The 22,216-nt window shown below is 45.8% G+C and overlaps 2 protein-coding genes across 2 annotated transcripts in view; both read left to right on the plus strand.

The window, feature by feature from the left end:
- The window catches only part of LOC141201651 (uncharacterized), a 74,189-nt gene that overhangs the window by 31,526 nt on the left and 20,447 nt on the right, over positions 1-22,216 (plus strand). Inside the window, exons 2-3 of the mRNA XM_073663674.1 lie at positions 1,602-1,706; positions 1,903-2,184. Coding sequence (XP_073519775.1) covers positions 1,602-1,706; positions 1,903-2,184 — 387 coding nt within the window. The remainder of the gene's footprint in view (positions 1-1,601; positions 1,707-1,902; positions 2,185-22,216) is intronic.
- The window catches only part of LOC141201637 (uncharacterized), a 100,342-nt gene that overhangs the window by 3,916 nt on the left and 74,210 nt on the right, over positions 1-22,216 (plus strand). The window lies entirely within an intron of this gene.

Consider the following 22,216-nt stretch of genomic DNA (forward strand, 5'->3'; position numbering starts at 1 on the left):
TTTACAGTTGGAATAATCCCTCTGGAGTTGGTTTTCCCTCTGCCTGCTCCCCTACATATACCCTCGAGCATGTATACATTCATGTAGGGGAGCAGGCCTTACTAGATATCGAGGCTTTGTACAGTAATATATCGCATGAGGATGATATCAGTGGCGTAAGATGTTTATTGAAATCGATATCAATAGAGTGTAGTAGACATAATGACTTCATGGAGGATCTTCTAAAATTCATTCTTACTCATAACGTCTTACTTTTTGACAGGAAGTACTTAAACGAGCTCAGGGGTACTGCAATGGGGAGCCCCTGTACCCCCTCATCTGCTAATCTATTCCTGGGATGGTGGGAGGAAACCAAAATACTCAGTGATGATTATAAGTAGTGGCAACCATATATTGGGGTATGATATAGATATATTGACAACATTTTTATCATCTGGTCAAGGACGAGTGAACAATTTCTTTAATTTGTCAGGGAACTCAATATCCATAGAGTGGCCCTTAGATTTATATCAGAGTTTAATTATTACCAGTTGCCTTTCCTTGATGTACCAATCAAGAAAGTACGGGATGGGAGCCAGGGCTGTGGAGTCGGTAAGCCAAACCTTTGACTCCTACTCCTAAATTTCCATGACACCGTCTCCGACTTCATGACTCCGACTCCCTCATACATGGCTCATGTTTAAGTGATTTACAGTAGGACACATTTTATTCGTTCTCCCATGACAGCACCACGAGAGAGAGGATCTGCCCATCAAGGACAGGAAACCTACGGGTTAAAAAGGGCGGCACCTCTCTCTCGCCTCAGTTTAGGTTTCCTGTCCATGATGGGAGACCTCGCAGGCTTACCTGCAGAAGATGGTCTCTTGCCCCAGAGGGAGCCACAGGGCGTTGGATGGAGCTGTCTGTCCTGGGCCTCTGGAGACGCCACGGCAGGGCTCATTGGGGCACCTCCATGTGCGTTGCGGCAGGCAGTACGAGGCAGGAGATCCGGGCCGCGCCGGCGGGGCACGTGACAGGCGCGGCCCTGTGACGTATTTCCGGTGCGTCGGGGACGTCACCGGAAGTGGGCGGAGCTCGCGTGCGCAACCAGGAAGTGCGCGCGAGCATGAGGACGCCGAAGCCACGAGGAGGACAACGTCAGCTGGGCAGGCGGCGGTGAGCCCACCTGGGGGGGGGGAACCACGTGGGAACAATTGACTCCCTCCTGGGTTCTAAAAAAGAAAAAAACCCACACATGGTACCTGGCATGGCCAGTATAAAAGAGTCCTGGCAACATACAAAGGTGCTTCCCAGCCCATTGTTATCTTGGTAGACATGGGAGATTCATAGGAGCAGCTTTCACCTCAGCAAGAGCAGCTGCTGCAGGAGCAGCCCTCTGGGGAGCCCTCACAACTGGTGGTGCAACGTTATTCCCGGTCTGGGTCTAGTCGTTCACCACTAAGAGCAGAAAAAATAGTCCGGTTCAGCGTGATTCCCCGCCTTTTATGATGGATTCTTCTGCTTCTACGGTACCAGATATTCTGTGGGGTAAGTGGAATCTTCGTGGAAGTTCTACTAATAGTTTCCTCCTCCTTTTTTCTTTCTATAAACTCCTCTTTCAGAGCAAGAAATGTTCAGCTAAAACGAAACATAAAGAATGTGCCTTATGCAGCAATCCGCTCCCAGATGCATATAATAAGAAATTGTGCCAGCTGTGTATTAACAAAGTAATGGCGGAGGAAACCCCTGGGTTGTCCCTGGACCTAAAGACTTTAATTAGAGAGGAAATAGGCAAGGCTTTGCAAGGCTCAGAATCTACTCATATTTCTCGGGAACCTGAGCCGGGTCCAGATATCTGACATTTCCTCCTCCGCTCTCTCTTCTTCTGATAGTGAATCGGATAGACAGTGTTTTCCTCTGCAGGAGGTTGATGCCTTGGTAAAAGCTGTCCGGTCTACCATGGGCATTGTAGACATGAGGGCAGAAAAGTCTGTGGAGGACTTAATGTTTGGTGGATTAGGTCAGAAAAAGAGAAAACGTTTTCCCGTGAATACAAGAGTAAAAGACCTCAATGATAGAGAGTGGAAAAAACCCGACAGGAAGGGCAGTGTTCCTCCATCTTTCAAGAGGAGGTACCCATTTGAGGATGCCATATGTTCCTCTTGGTCAAAAGCACCAAAGCTGGACGTTGCTGTCGCTAAAGCGGCAAAAAAGACTTCCCTCCCGTTTGATGACATGGGAGCATTAAAAGACCCCCTGGACAGACGAGCCGATACCTTCTTAAAAGGTGCATGGGAGACAGCTGCAGGAGCACTGAGACCAGCAGTAGCAGCCACCTGCACATCTAGAGCCCTGATGGTTTGGCTGGAACAGTTAAACAGTCAGCTAAGGGATGGTGTCTCTAGGAAGGAGATTATTTCTTCCCTTCCACTGATTCAGGGTGCAGCGGCCTTTCTTGCTGATGCGTCTGCGGACTTAGTCAGATTCGCAGCAAAGTCATCAGCTCTGTCAAATGCGGCTCGACGAGCGCTATGGATTAAATGCTGGCTTGGGGATGTACAGACAAAGTCCAGGCTGTGTGCAATCCCTTGCGAAGGGGAATATCTCTTTGGCCAGACTATGGACGAATTATTGGAGAAGGCCGGAGATCCTAAGAAGTGTTTTCCATCAGTACCTCTACCCTCCTTTAAGAGATCGTTTCGGAAAAGAAAATTCATCCGAAGAAGATTCTTCAGGGAACCGGACAAGTCCGAAGAAAGAGGTCGAAAAGGTAGAGGCCTTCTCTTTGGTTCATCTCCAAAAAATCAGCAGAAGCCAGGGAATGCACAATCAGCCCAGGTGGGAGGGAGATTGTCATTATTTTCCCCAGCTTGGGAACAGATTTCTCATAGTAATTGGATTTTGAGCCTGATTAAATATGGTCTAAAATTTCAATTTCAAGCTTTTCCTCACAAGAGATTCATGATTGTTCCCTCTAGTTCCTCCCCAGAACGCCAGACTGCCCTCGTATCGGAAATTCAAGTCTTAATAAGGAAAAACGTCCTGATTGAGGTTCCGGATTCAGAAAAGGGTCTCGGATTCTACTCCCCGCTCTTCTTGGTCCCAAAACCGGATGGGAGTTTCAGGACAATTATAAATCTAAAATCCTTAAATAGCTTCCTTAAAGTAGACACTTTCAAAATGGAATCCTTGAAAACAGTAATAAAGTTGCTTTTTCCCCACTGTTATATGGTAGTTCTCGATCTCAAGGATGCGCATTACCATATTCCCATTCATAGTTACTATCAGAAATACCTGAGGCTGGCCATTGAAATTGAGGGGGTGGTTAAACACTTTCAGTACACTGCACTTCCCTTTGGGTTAGCAATAGCCCCGCGAATTTTCACCAAATTAATGGCAGAGGTTATGGCCCATATAAGAGAAAGAGACATTCTAATAATCCCTTACCTAGATGATCTCCTGATAGTGGGAAACTCTGTTGTTCAATGCGAGGCCCACCTTCGGGTGACCATGTCTGTCTTGGAGGGCTTGGGGTGGTTTCTAAATTTGGAAAAATCTAGATTAACTCCACTCAAAGCTCAGCAGTATCTGGGGGTCATGTTAGATTCTAAAAAACGGTTATGTTATTTATCTGAAGAAAAAATCACAAGAATCCAGGGTTTGGTAAGACAGTGTATGGATAAACCCTCTATGTCACTCCGTAAAGCCATGTCGTTATTAGAGACCTTAACCTCGAGTTTTTCCGCAGTTCGTTGGTCACAATTTCATTCAAGGGCTCTTCAGTGGGATGTATTGTATAACAACTCAGTCCTAGAAGGACATTTAGACCGTGAGTTTACCCTGTGTCCTCGGGCCATACATTCCCTTCATTGGTGGTTATGACACGATAATCTTTCTAGGGGGGTCCCCTGGGAGTGTAAGCCGATGGGAGTCTTAACTACAGATGCGAGTGCTGCAGGTTGGGGAGCTCACTTCAATGGGAACTTAGTTCAGGGGACCTGGTCAAGGAGTGAGATACAGTTGTCATCAAATGTTAAGGAGCTTTTGGCGGTGGATTATGCGTTCAACAAGTTCCTTACAGGGCCAGCATGTCCGTATACTCTCGGGCAATCAAGTCTCGGTAGCTTATATAAATCACCAAGGGGGAACCCGCTCAAGAGACTTAATGAGGGTAGCGGACAGACTTCTTCAGAATATCATTGTCTCTCCCTTTCGGCTATTCATCTAAAAGGGAAAGAAAACGTCTGTTATGTTCTGCTACCAGAGCTAAGGAAAGAGAGGAAATCTGTCCCTACGATAGAACTCAGCTGAATCCCGACGATGTAACAGGGAACCTGATCCTGCGATCAGACCTGCTAAAGTCCTAAGCTAGTCTGTACGGAGACCTATAGATGTGGGGAAGGAATCCCTACAAGTACTAAGGACTGGGAGGAAAATGGGACACCTCCTAACAGAAATAGTAGCAGTCAGACAAACAAACAAAATATATAGAACACTGAGGTCCGTAGACCAAGCAAACTAACAGAGTTAGATACAGAGCACAGGCTAGCTAGAAAGTAGTTATACAATGAAGTCCAGCAAAGCCAGAAGGGCGGAGCAGGATTAAATAGGCCAACGAGGTCATGTGACCAGCAAAGGAAAAAACCTAAGAGCAAGGTTCTAACAGTACCCCCCCTTCTAAGAGGATCCTCCGGATCCCCTAGGACCAGGCTTATCAGGAAATCTCCTGTGAAACGCTCTGATAAGTCTGGACGCGGAAACATCATCTGACCTCACCCAAGAGTTATCCTCGGGTCCGAAACCTTTCCAGGCCACCAGATACTGCAAACTACCTCTATACCGTCTAGAGTTAAGGATGCGAGAAATTTCATATTCCCCGTCCTCCACCACCGGAGGAACAGAGGCAGAGGCGTCACCATCCGACACAACAGCTTTTTTTAACAGAGAGACATGAAATACCGGATTAGTTCTCCAGGAGGTAGGAACCTCCAACCTAACAGCAGATTGGTTGACAACCTGAAGCACCTTAAAGGGCCCTACAAACTTGGGACCCAATTTCTTAGAAGGAATCCTCAACCGCAGATTCCTAGAGGACAACCAAACCATGTCACCAACAGCGAACAAAACCTCCTGTCGTTTCCTATCAAAGTAGTCTTTAGATTTTCTGTTGGCCTCCTGAAGATTACCACGCACATCCGTCCAAACTCTCTCCAAATCACCGGAAAAATTCTCCTCCTCAGGCACGGCAGATCCCAACTTGGAGAACGACCCAAACGACGGATGTCTCCCAGAACAACAAAAAAAAGGCGAACAACCAGCAGAAGAAGATGTATGATTGTTCAGAGCAAATTCAGCAAGTGGCAGAAACTCAGACCACCCCTCTTGATTGTCTGCCACAAAACAACGCAAGAACTGCTCAACATCCTGGTTTTTCCTTTCTGTCTGGCCATTAGATTCAGGATGATATCCGGACGAGAACGACAAATGAATTCCCAACCTATCACAAAAGGCACGCCAAAAACGAGCCACGAACTGAGGACCCCTATCAGAAACAATGTCAGTAGGAACGCCATGAAGTCTGACAATTTCCTTGACAAAGGCCTTAGCGAGAGTTTTAGCGCAGGGCAGTTTGACGAAGGGAACCAAGTGACACATCTTGCTAAAACGGTCCACGACCACCCAGATGACCGTAAAACCCTCAGAGGGGGGAAGGTCAGTTATAAAGTCCATAGCCAAATGTGTCCAAGGAGCACTAGGAACCTCCAAAGGACAAAGCAACCCCGCAGCAGGAGTATGTGAGGACTTAGATCTAGCACATATAGTACATTGACGCACCCACTTAATGACTTCCTTCTGCCATCCAGGCCACCAAAAACTGCGACCCACCAGTCTCTTGGTCTCAGAGATTCCGGGATGACCTGCCAACCGAGATTCGTGACACTCAATAAACAAATCTCTCCTAAAGGTCCCAGGCACAAACAACCTCCCATGAGGAGTGTTAGATGGGGCATTCTCCTGTGCTTTAAGAATCTCGTCTTCCAAAACGGAGTCCAAAGCAGCTATCACAACACCTTCTTGTAAAATGTTCTCCTCTTTCTCAGCACCAACTATGGGAGAAAAACTGCGAGACAAGGCATCCGCCTTAACATTCTTAGTACCAGGGATGTAAGTAACGGAGAAATTAAACCGCGAGAAAAACAGTGCCCACCTAGCCTGACGGGCATTCAGGCGCTTGGCAGCATCAAGATATATCAGATTTTTATGATCCATAAGAACCTGAACGGGAAATTCCGCACCTTCCAAGAAGTGGCGCCAGTGTTCAAATGCGAGTTTAATAGCCAATAATTCCCGATTACCAATATCGTAATTCAGTTCAGTCTCCGAAAATTTTTTTGAAAAAAAAGGCACAGGGATGTAATCCATCCCCGTTATCCTGAGACAATACTGCGCCAACCCCCACCGAAGAAGCATCAACCTCAACCAAAAACGGCTTAGTCACATCAGGCTGCATAAGGATGGGAGCAGAGGTGAACCTCTCCTTGAGATACACAAAAGCTTCAATGGCCTCAGAAGACCACTGAACCGCATCAGCACCTTTCCTGGTGAGATCGGTTAGAGGTTTGACAATACTAGAAAAATTTTTTATGAATTTTCTGTAATAATTGGCGAAACCTAAAAACCTCTGTATCGATTTCAAACCAGTAGGCCTAGGCCATTCCTGTACAGCTTGAACTTTAACCGGGTCCATCTCAAAACCTTCGCTGGAGATAATGTAACCCAAAAAACTAATTCTCTGTACAGCGAACTCACATTTCTCCAGCTTAGCAAAAAGCGAATTGTCCATTAACAATTGTAATACCTCACGTACGCTCCGCCAATGAGACTCAAGATCCGGCGAATAAATCAAAATGTCATCCAAATACACAACCACATTTTTGCCGATCAAAGGTCTAAGGATGTCATTAATAAGATTCTGAAAAAATGCAGGAGCATTAGTAAGACCAAAAGGCATAACCAGATTCTCAAAATGACCCACAGGAGTGTTAAAAGCAGTCTTCCATTCGTCACCCTCCTTCATGCGCAACAGATTGTATGCCCCCTTAAGGTCAATTTTAGAGAACCACTTGGCCCCCATTAACTGATTAAACAGATCAGGAATCAATGGCAGTGGGTAAGGATTGCGTACAGTAATTTTGTTAATCTCACGAAAATCCAGACAAGGACGTAAACCGCCGTCCTTTTTTTTTACAAAAAAAAATCCAACCGCCACAGGAGACTTAGAGGGCCTAATGTGACCGGCGGCCAAACTTGTCTGTATATATTCATCCAAAGCCTTCCTCTCAGGAATAGTAAGGTTAAATAAACGACTTTTAGGAAGAGTCGCTCCAGGGACAAATTCAATAGAACAATCATAGTCTCTATGGGGAGGCAAAACCTGCGATTCCTTCTCAGAAAAAACTCTCCAAAAATCCTGAATAGGAACAGGCAATTCTCCCCTATCCAAAGCTGCAATACGCCCGTTACAACACTTGTCATAACATTTATGGCTCCAGGATTTAATTTCATTGGTAGACCAATCCAGTACAGGATTGTGAAATTTTAACCAGGGCAATCCCAATATTACTGGAGAAGGCAAGTTATTCAAAACTACCAAATCCAATTTCTCATGGTGAACACCATTAATAGTGAGAGGAAATTCACAGACCTTAAGAGTAATATTCTTCAAAGGGGAACCATCCACAGAAACCACAGCAATGGGGGATGATAAAGGTTCGGGTTTTAAATTGAGTCTTTCCAAGAATCCCCCATCAATTACATTCAGAGTAGACCCACAATCAACAAACACCCGAAATTCCATTAATTTTTCCTGAGCAATCGTGGAAGCAGCTAAAAATACACCCTTGGAATTTAAACAGGCAATACGGGCATGACTGACCATTTTTTTTTCTTTCTTCATACGAAGCTCACAGCCTTTAATCAAATGACCAGATTTTCCGCAATAGAAACACAAGCCTTCAGAAAATCGACGGTCTTTTTCTTGAGAGCGAGGTGCCACCGATCCAATCTCCATCGGTTCACCACTGTTCGTACACACATTCTCATAACCAGAAACTGACATAGCAGAGGATTTGCTCTCATTAACCCTTGCACGCAGTCTCCTATCCACCCGTATAGCTAATTGCATAGCCTGTTGCAAATCTTCAGGTGTAGGATAAGCAATTAGCAGGTCTTTAACCCTTTCATTGAGCCCAGCAAGAAATAGACTTTTCAGAGCAGAATCGTTCCACCCTGTTTGAGTAGACCAACGACGGAAATGAGTACAATATTTTTCCACATTACCTAATCCCTGTTTCAAACGTCTCAACTCAGTCTCAGCTGATGCGACACGGTCAGGATCATCATATAATAGCCCCAAAGCAGAAAAAAAACTATCCACTGATCTGAAGCATGTATCACTAGGTTGCAAAGAAAAGGCCCACTCCTGAGGCTCTTTGCGCAAAAGTGACATTATGAACCCTATGCGCTGGGATTCATCCCCAGAGGACTTGGGTCTCAAACGAAAATACAATAAGCAAGCATTTTTAAATGAAAAAAATTCTCGGTGTTCACCAAAAAATAAATCCGGCAAACATACCTTAGGCTCCAAGAAGAAATGTGCTCCAGGACAGTTACTCACGTGCTGACGGAGCTCGGCCACCTCCAGAGAGAGTCCCTGCAGGCGATGAGCCAAATCCTGAACCGACACCATGATGGAACAGAAAAATCTTTCCTTAGAGAATTTGCAGGCTGGACTTACTGTTATGTTCTGCTACCAGAGCTAAGGAAAGAGAGGAAATCTGTCCCTACGATAGAACTCAGCTGAATCCCTACGATGTAACAGGGAACCTGATCCTGCGATCAGACCTGCTAAAGTCCTAAGCTAGTCTGTACGGAGACCTATAGATGTGGGGAAGGAATCCCTACAAGTACTAAGGACTGGGAGGAAAATGGGACACCTCCTAACAGAAATAGTAGCAGTCAGACAAACAAACAAAATATATAGAACACTGAGGTCCGTAGACCAAGCAAACTAACAGAGTTAGATACAGAGCACAGGCTAGCTAGAAAGTAGTTATACAATGAAGTCCAGCAAAGCCAGAAGGGCGGAGCAGGATTAAATAGGCCAACGAGGTCATGTGACCAGCAAAGGAAAAAACCTAAGAGCAAGGTTCTAACAACGTCACAGCGGATTTCCTAAGCCGTATTTCCATAAAAGAGGGAGAATGGTCCTTGAATCCTCAAATCTTCTCCAGAATTGTGGCAATGTGGGGTCTTCCGACAGTGGACTTATTTGCGACGAAATGCAACCGGAAGGTGACAACATTCTGTTCCCTAGACCCCAGAGAAGAACCCCTGACAGTGGACGCCTTTATGGTTCCCTGGAAATTCCCTCTGACATATGCATTTCCTCCCATGATCCTGCTTCCAGCAGTTATAAGGAAGATCAGGGCAGACAGGGCCAGAGTAATACTCATATGCCCCTTTTGGCCCAAAAGACCGTGGTTCCCTTGTCTCCGAAAAATATCCATATCAGATCCCTGGATCCTTCCGGAGATTCCAGACCTTCTCACACAGGGTCCGGTTTCCCATACTCCAGCCTCGAGTCTCCATTTGACGGCGTGGAATTTGAGAGGGTGCTGTTAACCAACAAGGGATTCCCCGCAAATGTAGTAAATACTCTCTTGTCTAGCAGAAAACCCGTTACCACCCGCATTTATGCTAGGACCTGGAGGAAGTTTTTATCATTTACTGAATTTAAATCAGAGGAGGGGCCCCCTATTGGGAAAATACTAGAGTTTCTGCAGCGGGGCTTAGAATTGGGGCTTACCACTAGTACCTTAAAAGTACAGGTGTCGGCTTTGGGAGCTTTGTTTTCTTCCGATATTGCAGCTAATTATTGGATAGCACGATTTATAAAAGCTTCCTTTAGGTGTAGACCCATTATCAAAGCAAAATCCTCTCCCTGCGATTTGAATTTGGTCCTAGAGGCCTTAACTAATCCTCCCTTCGAGCCCCTAGATTTAGCCTCCCCAAAAATTATTCTCCTAAAAACAGCCCTGTTAGTGGCCCTGACTTCAGCCAGAAGAGTGAGTGACATACAGGCTCTTTCCATATGTCCGCCATTTACTCAGATTCTGGATGATAGGATTGTATTAAAACCTGACCCAGCCTTTCTTCCAGAAGTAGTCACTCGGTTCCATAGAACTCAGGAGGTAGTTCTCCCAACCTTTTGCTTTCCCCCCAAAAATCAAAAAGAGGAGAGGCTACACACTTTAGACGTGAGGAGGTGCGTACTCAAATACCTACAGATTTCACGCAGTTTTAGGAAGGATAATTCCCTATTTATATGCCATCAGGGGGCTAGAAAGGGTTGTAAGGCCTCAAAGTCTACGATTGCAAGATGGATTAGAGAGGCCATATCCCTCGCCTACTCCTCAGGGAATAAGGAGGTTCCGGAGGGGTTGAGAGCTCATTCCACCAGAGCGATAGCAACCTCCTGGGCGGAGAAAACGGGGCTTTCCATCGAAGAGATATGTAAGGCTGACACTTGGTCTTCTCCTTCTACCTTTTATAGGCATTATAGATTGGACCTGGGTGTCTCTGCTGATCTCACCTTTGGGAGAAGGGTGCTTCAAGCGGTGATCCCTCCCTAATTTCCTTTCGTCTCTGTAATTCTCTCGTGGTGCTGTCATGGGAGAACGAATAAAGCCTTAGTTACTTACCGGTAACGGGATTTTTCGGAGCCCATGACAGCACCCGTATATTCCCTCCCTTCACTGGTGTTTTGCACTCCCGTAGAGTTGGCTTTCCTTTGTTTTGTGCACCTTTGGGAGAAGTTGGTGAAAGTAATGTACTTAATGTAATGATGTGTTTATTGTAACTAACCTTGGCGGTCCTCTCATGCTCTGTTAACTAAACTGAGGTGAGAGAGAGGTGCCGCCCTTTTTAACCTGTAGGTTTCCTGTCCTTGATGGGCGGATCCTCTCTCTCGTGGTGCTGTCATGGGCTCCGAAAAATCCCGTTACCGGTAAGTAACTAAGGCTTTTCTCAGCTAAAAGTCTAGACTCTTAGATCAGGAATAGGCAAGACATTTATAGGATTTTTACAGGATGAAAATGGAGAAATGGTAAGAGAGGATGTTGAGAAGGCCGAACTTTTTAATTCCTATTTTGCATCTGTTTTCTCTCAGAAAGAAAATGTAACATCAACTGATCTTCACTGTCCTTTTAAAGGAATAGAAGAATCCAAGTTATCTGTAAACAGAGAGATTGTGAGGGAATATTTAGCTAATATAAATGAGTTCAAGTCTCCAGGTCCAGATGAATTACACCCCAGAGTACTGAAGGAGATCGTAGAAGAAATTTTAGAACCACTCTCCATAATCTTTGAAAATTCTTGGAGAACAGGAGAAGTCCCAGAAGACTGGAGAAGAGCAAATGTTGTTCCTATCTTCAAAAAGGGGAAGAAGGTGGACCCAGGGAACTATAGGCCGGTGAGTCTGACTTCTATACCAGGAAAGATCTTTGAACAAATTATTAAACAATATGTATGTAAGTACATGGATAAGAATGAAGTGATTAACCAGAGTCAGCATGGGTTTGTAACTAACAAGTCATGTCAGACTAACTTAATTTCCTTCTATGACAGAATCACTGACTGGGTGGATCAGGGAAATGCTGTAGATATAGTATATCTTGACTTCAGCAAAGCATTTGACAAAGTATCTCACACCATCCTTATTGAAAAAATGACCAAGTATGCAATGGACCAGGCAACTGTTAGGTGGATTCATAACTGGCTTAGTGATCGGACTCAAAGAGTGGTTGTAAATGGCTTCACATCCAGCTAGATGAATGTCTCAAGTGGGGTACCACAGGGCTCTGTCCTGGGACCTGTATTGTTCAACATCTTTATCAATGATTTAGATGAAGGAATTGAGGGTAAACTGATTAAATTTGCTGATGACACAAAGCTAGGAGGGATAGCTAATACTAGAGAAGAGAGAGAGAGGATTCAAAAAGACCTAAATAAACTGGAGCAGTGGGCAGCAACCAGAATGTTTTTTAACAGGGAAAAATGCAAAGTACTACATCTGGGCAATAAAAATGAAAAAAGCATATACAGAATGGGAGGAATAGAGCTAAGCAACAGTACATGTGAAAAAGACTTAGGTATACTAATAGATCATAGACTGAACATGAGTCAACAGTGTGATGCAGCAGCAAAAAAGGCAAATACAATTCTGGGATGTATTAACAGAAGCATACAGTCTAGATCACGTGAAGTCATTATCGGTCTTTACTCCTCTTTGGTCAGACCTCATCTGGAATACTGTGTACAGTTTTGGGCACCACATTTTAAAAAAGATATAGACAAACTGGAGCAAGTTCAGAGAAGAGCGACCAGAATGGTGACTGGTCTGCAAACCATGTCCTATGAGGAAAGGTTGCAGGATTTGGGAATGTTTAGCTTGCAAAAAAGAAGACTGGGAGAAGACTGAATAGCTGTCTACAAATATGTCAAGGGCTGTCACATTTTAGAAGGATCATCTTTATTCTCATTTGCACAAGGAAAGACTAGAAGCAATGGGATGAAACTAAATGGGAGGAGACACAGATTAGATATTAGAAAAAACTTTTTGACAGTTAGGGTGATTAATGAGTGGAACAGGCTGCCACGAGAGGTGGTGAGTTCCCCTTCAATGGACGTCTTCAAACAGAGGCTGGACAGACATCTGTCTGAGATGATTTAGTGAATCCTGCTTTGAGCAGGGGGTTGGACCAGATGACCCAGGAGGTCCCTTCCAACTCTACCATTCTATGATTCTAGGACATTTCATAACTTTCCCAAATTCTTATGAAAAAATATTCCTCACAAACTGCATTGAACTACTGTACCCAATTTATTATATATTTTAGGCGTCGGAGTGGGTCCATTTTATACCGAATCCACCAAAATGGGCACCGACTCCGACTCCACAGCCCTGGTTTGGACCCTAGGGACACTCATCTACCATAAACTATTAAAGTGGGATAGCCACCACTGCATCCTACTAAAAAAAAAAAAAATATCCAAGGGCCAATGTTTTACAGTTGAGAAGAAACTGCTCTAATGTCACAGATATTAATATACAGGCAATAGACATGAACACCAGATTCAGGGAAAAAGGTATCCAAAGTACATTTTGGATTCCGCACGATTGTTTGCTGAAAAACAGGAGAGAGAGACACTTCTACATACCTAACCAAGACGCCAAGAAAAATATGGGATAACACAAGTAATAGGAACTTGTGACCATATCTTTAATATCCTCAGAAAACACTAGGATGTACTTGTGGCTGACCTGGACCTGAGGGTGCTTTGTGATCTGCTCCCACAATAACTTTCAGAAAGGGTTAGTCAATTAGGGACCGTTTAGTGCATAGTTTCTAAAAAAAACTGCACCCAAGGGGACATGGCTGGATAGAAGAATCTGGTTTCTTTAGATGTGTAGAAAGTTGTACATGTAATTGGATGAGACCATGTAAATCTTTCTCGAGTTCCTCTACAGGTGAAACCTCTTTCCAGAGGGATTATTCCAACTGTAAAACCTTGTATACTTGTATATGTGGCCACATGCACCTACCTCCTAGGTTATGTAAGCACGACCAAGAGGCAGTCTAAGAGGAGTGTCGGGGGGGGGGGGGGGGAGCATTTGGGCGAAATACACCATGGTTGGGTGTCACGGGTGTGTCAGAGGTGACAGACAGTCGCCCTGCAGGGGTTTGCAGGAGATCTCCACGTTTGGCAATGCAGACAGCTGCCTAGATGAGAGGCTGTGTTTAGGACCCAGATTCTACCTCCATTTAGTCTGGGTGTATATATACCTGGTGTGTCTATGTTGGCGTCGCCGGGTATACTCATTTCTACTTGGAACTTGGCTGAAGCAGTATCACGTCCTCTTTGGAGTCTTGAGGCCGTGTGCCCTGTTGGAGTTTCTTCTAAAGCAAAGTTTTAATTCCCCTGTGTTGTCTTTCCCTTTTGTCTTTAGAGTGCTAGCGGAGGTTGACTAGTGCTCATCTCCTTCCACCCCCAGCTATAGCCTTACGACAGGGATAGTTGGGCAAGGCATGTGATGGGCGACAGCTGCGGAGGCTGTATAGAGACGTTAGGGGGAGACAGGGTGATGCTAGTCCAGATTAGGAGGTCACCTCTTCCCCCTTTTCCATAATGTCTGGGCTCCCTTTCCCTTTCTCCTCTGTGTTGCACTCACACCTGGCGTGACATTGGGACACCCCATTAGTGAGACACATGAACAGTGCACATTGAGGTGAAACAAGCGACATCTCCTTTTGCATCATTGAGGTGGTTAAACCCAATGTGAGAGGTGGTGATCTTAATAGATGTATCCTCAAAAAAGAAAGTGAATGTATTTCCAGACTGGATTCACTAGGCCCTAAGGGACTGAATGAGCAAATTTCCTATGCCTGTTTTGTATGAATACAGCCCCATTCTGGATTACATTTTAGGATTTTATACTCTACCCATTGCTACTCAGTTCCCTGTGAACGAGGTTCACATATTGTTTTACTTCATCAAGAGATCTGAGCTTCTATATCAGAATTATTTCTTATCAGTTATATCCCAATTATACTATTTAGTAACTAACAAGTGTGGTGTTCCTTGTGTATCTCTAATTATGCAATAGGGGTCAAATATGACCATTTAGGAGTATACTGTGGGCCACCATACCATATATTTTGTAGTGATAAAGTAGATCCACATGCCGATTGCATGATGGAAGGATGTGCAATACTTGTTTTTAGTCTCCCATGATACTGATCTCAGAGGATTTTTCTGTTGGTGGAATGCAATCCAATACCATATGCACTCCGGTGTGGAACGCAGACATATGGGCATGCACATTTGTGGACAATGATCCTAGATGGAATGATGACTACGGGCATGCGCAGTCACAGGTACGAGTTTCACGGCGGCAATCAGTTTATCTGGTGTTTCAGCATAAAGCACGTCACTTCCGGACATGCACACTAGGTGATGGACATTATCGAACCTCTAGCTCATGAGAAGTAGCGTAGGTGCAGTATATTATTGTAGACAGACTCTATTCTGTATATCCTGTGACAATTCACCTCTAGGAATGGGAATGAGCATCATAGTCTGGGAGGGGTTTTGGATGAAGTGGGATATTTAAACATGGACACCTGGCTATTAGGCACGCTATGTTGAACATCATGAATTATCATCCCTGTATCAAGCCTCCTAATGAACCTGTTGGGAAAATGCATTGAGGCGAATTATTGAAACATTCTCTGAGTACCATACCCTTTCCTTTATACATATTGTAGGGGATTTACTCACTGGGGCACAATAGGAGGAAAACAGGAGGCATGTTCTTAAATTTCATGTGGGTTTATTACTTCATAAACCCAGAAGCCAAACAGAAAAGCAAATAGCCTTTAGATCAGGCAAACAAAGTAAATGTCCTTAGCAGGTCTCTACTCAGCCAGGCCTGTGTGGCACACAAGCTGGGGTAGCGTCCAGTGTCTTGGCTTGGTCTGAAGACAAACATACACAGTAGGCCTTCTACCTCCAAACACACAGACTATGTGCCAAACAACAGCCTTCATTTTATAGGCTGTTAACCACACCCAGAGATGAGGTATGTGGGTAGCTGGACCCGCCCATTCTCTCCTAGCTACCCGTAACCCGGCTCCCAGGTGCACCAAACGATCTTCTTAGTGCTTATGTGCTCTAGAGAAACACTCCGGGTTACATCACACAGACCAGCCATCTCTGTGACACATACCTCCCATGGACTACGCGACCATTAGCCACCTTACATACCCCCCCGCCTAAACCTGTGGGGTTGACACCTTTTACTACCAGACAGGGGATTCTCGAGAGAGCATCGGCATTACCATGTAGCTTCCCTGCTCTATGTTCTACAGGGAAGTAGGAGTCCTGTAGGGCTAAAAACCCGAGGGTGACTCTGGCATTTTTTCACTTTTTTCCCTCATCCATCTGAGTGGAGCATAGTCGGATAATAATCTAAATTTTCGACCTAACAGTACGGTAAGGTGTCCACCGCACACTTTATAGCCGAGCGTTCCTTCTCTATGACCGAATAATTTTTCTCGCAGGAGAACAGCTTTCTACTCAGGTAGAGGACAGGGTGCTCCTCCCCGTGTATCTCCTGGGAAAGGACTGCTGCTAACACGACATCTGAGACATCTGTCTGGAGTATAAACTCTTTCTTGAAGTCCGGGGCAACCAGGACCGGTTGCCTACACAGAGCCAGTTTCATCTTTTGAAAGGACGTCTCCTCCTCTGCTGTCCACTTGGCCTTGGCTGATTTTGTCCCTTTAAGGAGGTCAGTCAGGGGTGCGGCCATCATGGCGAAGTTTGGGATGAATTTTCCTGTAGTATCCCACGATTCCCAGGAAGGCTCTGACTTTTCGACACCGGTCTCAGCCAATTTTGGATTGCTTCTACTTTAATATTTTGGGGTTTTATCTTGACTCTACCCATTACATATCCGAAGTACTTGGCTTCTTATTTCCCCATGCCACATTTCTTCGAGTTTATTGAAAACCCCACCTTCCTCAGAGCATCAAACACAGCCTGAATCTTTTCCAGATGACTCTCCCAGTCTGGACTGAAGATAATAATATTGTTCAGGTATGTTGCAGCATATTGCTTATGGGATGCAAGGATGCAATCCATAGCTCTCTGGAATTTTGCAGGGGCCCCCTGCAGTCCAAACGGCATACGGGCATACTGGAAGCATCCGTCCAGCGTAGAAAACGCAGTCTTCTCTTTGGCTACCTGTGCCATGGGGGTCTGCCAATATCCCTCCGTCAGATCCAAGGTGGTTATGTGCCTTGCTGGCCCAAGCCTCTTGATCAGCTCGACGACGCGTGGCATGTGATATGCATCAAATTTCAAACCTCATTCAACTTCCGATAGTCGTTGCAGAATCTCCACTCACCATTGGGATTTGGGACCAAGACAATCAGGCTCGACCAACTGCTCTTGGATTCTTCAATGACACTGAGCTTCAGCATACAAGCTACCTCTTTGGATATCAACTCTTGTCGGGCCTCAGGTATCTGATAGGGCTTCAAGTTCACCCGCACATGTGGCTTCGTCAGAACCTTGTGTTCTATGACCCTTGTGCAGCCCGACAATTCCGAGAACAGATCCCTATTCTTCTGCATCAACTCCCAGCACTGCTGTTTCTTGGCCTTCGTTAGCGTTTCCGCTATTGCGACTCCTCCAACGTCACCTTCTAGCTTGCCCAGCAAGCATGGAGCTTCCACAGCCTCTCTGTCTTGCCACGGCTTGATGAGGTTGATGTGGTATATCTGGTACAGCTTACGTCGTCCCGGTTGATGAACCTTGTAGTTCGCTTCACCCACTTTTTCCACCCTTGCCACATGGCCAAGAACTTACTTTCCACCGTAGTAATTAGCATGAGGACTCCGGTCTCCCGGATTGAAGTGCCTCACTCTGGCTGACTGGTTGTAGACTCTGGCATGAGCTTCTTGTGCCTGGAGGAGATGTTCTTTTACAATGGGCATCACCTTCACAATCCTCTCCTGCATCAGAGCAACCATGCTCGATGACGCTCCTATGGGGCGTGAATTCGGCTTCCCAGATTTCCTTTGTGACATCCAGAAGACCCTGCGAATGTCGGCCATACAGAAGTTCGAATGGCGAGAACCCTCTAGAGGCCTGTGAAACCTTTCGGTTGGAGAACAACAGATACGGTAGGAGACAGTCCCAGTCTCTACTGTCCCTTTCTATGTCCTTCCTCAGTATACTCTTCAGAGTCTTGTTAAACCTTTCGACTAGGCTATCCGTCTGAGGATGGTATACTGAAGTCCTCAGTTGGGAGATTTGGAGGGCTTTGCATAACTCCCTCATCACCTTACTCATAGAGGGAATTCCCTGGTCAGTGAGTATCTCCCTTTGGTAAGCCTGTTGGGGGGAAAAAACGTGGACCAACTCACGGGATTTATTCTTTGCGGAGGAGTTTCTCAGTGGAATCACTTCAGGATAGCGTGTGGCATAGTCCAGGATAACCAATATAAATTGATGCCCACAAGCAGATTCAACCAGGGGACTGACCAAGTCCATAGCAATTCTCTCGAACGGCACTTCAATAATGGGCAATGGCACGAGGGGACTTCAAAAGTGAGAGGTGGGGTCGGTTAACTGGCACGTAGTGCAAGACCTGCAATACTTAAATATTTCCCGGTGACATCTGGGCCAATAGAACCTTTGTAAAAGATAATGCCTTACCAACACCAGATGTAGCAAGCCTCCATGATAAAGGCGGGGCCAGCACATGTGCAAAATACTGATGCAGACAGCCACTCACTAACCTACCAATTCATGGAGGGGGGTGGCTGTCTAGTATTATACATGCACACCGATGGAGTCTGCATAGGGCGCCAGTCACACAGATAAGTGTGGTGCACAGTTTCTGGCTTGCAGCTTGTTGATGACACCCATACTATTAGATCAGGCGGGCTGCCCAGCACTATATACGTGCACCCCCACAAGACATACGCCCCAATTCCCCCAGCCAACACTAAAGAGGCCTGGCCTCATCCTGCAAAAAAATGTGCAAAAAAGATGAAAAATAGTGTAGAAGATAAATACACCACATGAGGTGTTGGTCGATATTTTGGCCAAAATACAGAAGCTCGCAACCCAAACGTCAAGGGTCCTCATACTTGCGAGTCCTAACACTAAACATTAAAAATGGTGAACATTGGACATAATTTCAAAAAACATCACAGTAAGGCTGTATGCCCACTATGCGTTTTTTAAGCTTTTCCGCAGCGGCAATTCCGCTGCAGAAACGCTTAAACGCTTGGTAGAAGGTCTGTCATGTTCCCCAATGATAATCCCATGTGCTGTGCACATGCTGCGGAAATTTCCGCTGCGGATTATCATTGCGGAAAAATCCGCAGCACTACCAATTATTTTGCGGAAGCGCGGCATGTTCGCCGCCATTGACTTACATTGGAACGCATGGAATCCGCATCATTGCATCTGCAGATGCGGAATCCATGCGTTTCAATGTGCGGATGGTACCCGGGTTTGGAGAAGAGGAGACTCTCCTCCGGACCCGGGTACCATAGAACCTGTAAAAAAAAGAATAAAATAAAAAATATACATTATACTTACCTTCTGATGGCCCCCGGTGTCCTTAGCGATGCGTCTTGGCTTGCTGGCAGCTCACGATGGTCTGAAAAGGACCTGCCATGACGTCAATTAGTCATGTGAGGGGTCACGCGACCGCTGACGATGGCAGGTCCTTTAGTCTACCGCGAGCTGCCGGCAAGCCAGGACGCATCGGATAAAGACACCGGGGGCCATCAGAAGGTAAGTATATATTTATTTTTTACCATTCTTTCGGTCACACTATATAAATCCATGCCGGTTGCATGGATTTATATAGTGTGACCAAGTTGTCAAGCACTTTCCAAGTGATGTTAAAATCGCTTGGAAAGCGCTTGACAACCCGCATGCGGAAATGCTTGTGAAGAACACTTCACTTCCGTACAATCCGCATGCGTTTTTTCTGCCAAGGAGATGCAGAAACGCTCAGGAAAAAATCCAGAGCATTTCTGCATCGTGGGCACATAGCCTAAAAGATAATGCCTTACCAACACCAGGTCAGATTACCAATGCACTGCAGGATGCAGCAAGCCTCAATGATAAAGGCGGGGCCAGCACATGTGCCAAATACTGATGCAGACAGCCACTCACTAACCTACCATTTCATGGAGGGAGTGGCTGTGTAGTATTATACATGCACACCGATGGAGTCTGCATAGGGCGCCAGTCACACAGATATGTGTGATGCACATTGTCTGGCTTGCAGCCTATTGATGACGCCCATACTATTAGGCTGTGTGCCCACGATGCGTTTTTAATGCTTTTCCGCAGCGTTTTTGCATGTAGAAGGGCAGCAATGTTCCCCAATGATAATCCGCAAATTTAATTTCCGGTGTGGATTATCATTGCGGAAAAAACGCAGCACTACCAATTATTTTGCGGAAGCGCTGCGTTTTCGCTGCAATTGACTTGCATTAGTACGCGCCAATTCCGAAAGACTGCATCTATACTTGCGTAATTGGCACGTTCTAATGTGCGGATGGTACCCAGTTGTGGAGGACAGGAGACTCTCATCCACACCCAGGTACCATTAAAAAAGCTGTAAAAAAAGAAGAATAAAATAAAAAATAAATATATACTTACCTTCTGGCGGCCCGCAGTGCACTCCTCCTTGCTTCCCGGCACTTAGCGATGGAATGAAGGACCTGCTCTGATGTCAGAGTCATGTGACGGGTCACACGACGCTGACGTTGGCAGGTCCTTCAGTCTACCACTGCCGGCGGCCGGGACCGAGCGAAGCAAGACAGCGCAGGCCATCGGAGGGTAAGTATAGATTTATTTTTTTACATTCTCTCAGGTCACACTATATAAATCCATGCTGGTTGCATGGATTTATATAGTGTGACCAAGTTGACAAGCACTTTCCAAGTGATGCTAAAATTGCTTGGAAAGCGCTTGTCAACCCGCATGCGGAAACGCAAGTGAAGAACGCTTCACTTCCGCATGTCCCTGGCAGGAAAAAGACATGTGCAATCCGCATGTACAATCCGCATGCATTTTTTTCTGCAAGGGAGATGCAGAAACGCTCAGGAAAAAATCCTGAGCATTTCTGCATCGTGGGCACATAGCCTTAGATCAGACGGGCTGCCAAGCACTATATACATGCAAGCACACAAGACATATGCCCCAATTCACCCAGCCAACACTAAAGAGGCCTGGTGGGGTATTTATCATGTGGTGTATTTATCTTATACACTATTTTTAATCTTTTTTGCACTGTGCACCCGCCCTATGCAGACTCCATCGGTGTGCATGTATAATACTACACAGTCACCCCCTCCATGAATTTGGTAGGTTAGTGAGTGGCTGTCTGCTTCAGTATTTTGCACATGTGCTGGCCCTGCCTTTATGATGCAGGCTTGCTGCATCCTGCAGTGCATTGGCAATCTGACCTGGTGTGGGTAAGGTATTATCTTTTACTGTGATGTTTTTTGAAATTATGTCCAGTGTTCACCAATAGAACCTTTGCACGATCCGTTCCTGCGTTTTAACCACTCCCAGATGTCCCCCCAAGACATGTGAATGGGCCATGTCCAACACCTTCCGTCTAAAGGGGCCCGGCACTATTAACTGCTCCACACTCTCCTCCCTCACTTTCTTGACCCGGTACAACAACTCCTTACTCATCATAAAATGGGGAAACCTTGTGTCAGTCCCTGACTCCTGTGCAACCCCATTTATAATAGTGACATTATTAAAGGCTTCCTTCAGAGTTAGGTCCCTATGTTGGGCTGACCCAAAATTCTCGCTGGTCACCTCTAACTCTGGAATTGCAGACTCAGGGGGCACTACCTCCTCATCCCCCACAAGGACACAAAAAGGAAACCTGTCTGACTCTGGGTGTGGTGATATCTCATTAGGGTTAATTTTTTTCTTATCTGAGCCAGCGAACTCAGAACCCTTCCTCCACAGATCCCAAAACAAGCAAAAGTCCCAGCCTATAATAATAGGGTGCAACAAGTCCTGAACGACGCCGACCTCGTGGGACTCTGTACCGTGGGCCATTTCAATGTCCACTCTGGCCCGTAGGGTAGTCTTTAGCATCACCATGAATGCGCTGAACGCCGACTTTTTTCCCCGGGATAATTTGGAGGGGGTCACCAGGCTCCCGGAGTCTAGCAGTGCCGTTACTTCCCATCTGTTCACCTTCATGTGACATGCTTGTGGCCCCTCGCTGGGTGGACAGTTCACCCTGCAGGCCGGATAAGCATAATATGAACAACGTTGTCCTATGCTGCAGTCCATCGGCTCAAGGGTCAGGGGATGACGGGCGGCTATATGGCCTGGGCCGTGGCACCGCCAGCAAACAACATCACCTGTATGGACCTTGGGCACCACCTCCCTCGTCCATTTGGACCTTGGAAGTCCCACCACCTTTTGGGCCTGCACCCCCTGTTGGGAACTCCAGCATGTAGTGGGCTGCCTTCCCAAGGAACCTTCAACCCCCTGGTATCTCTCGATCAGTCCGACCAGTTAATCCGCATACCGGGGATCACCCTGG

This window comes from Phyllobates terribilis, unplaced genomic scaffold (genome assembly GCF_046119375.1).
Source record: "Phyllobates terribilis strain yellow unplaced genomic scaffold, ASM4611937v1 Scaffold_120__1_contigs__length_5212024, whole genome shotgun sequence".
Lineage (NCBI taxonomy): Eukaryota > Metazoa > Chordata > Amphibia > Anura > Dendrobatidae > Phyllobates > Phyllobates terribilis.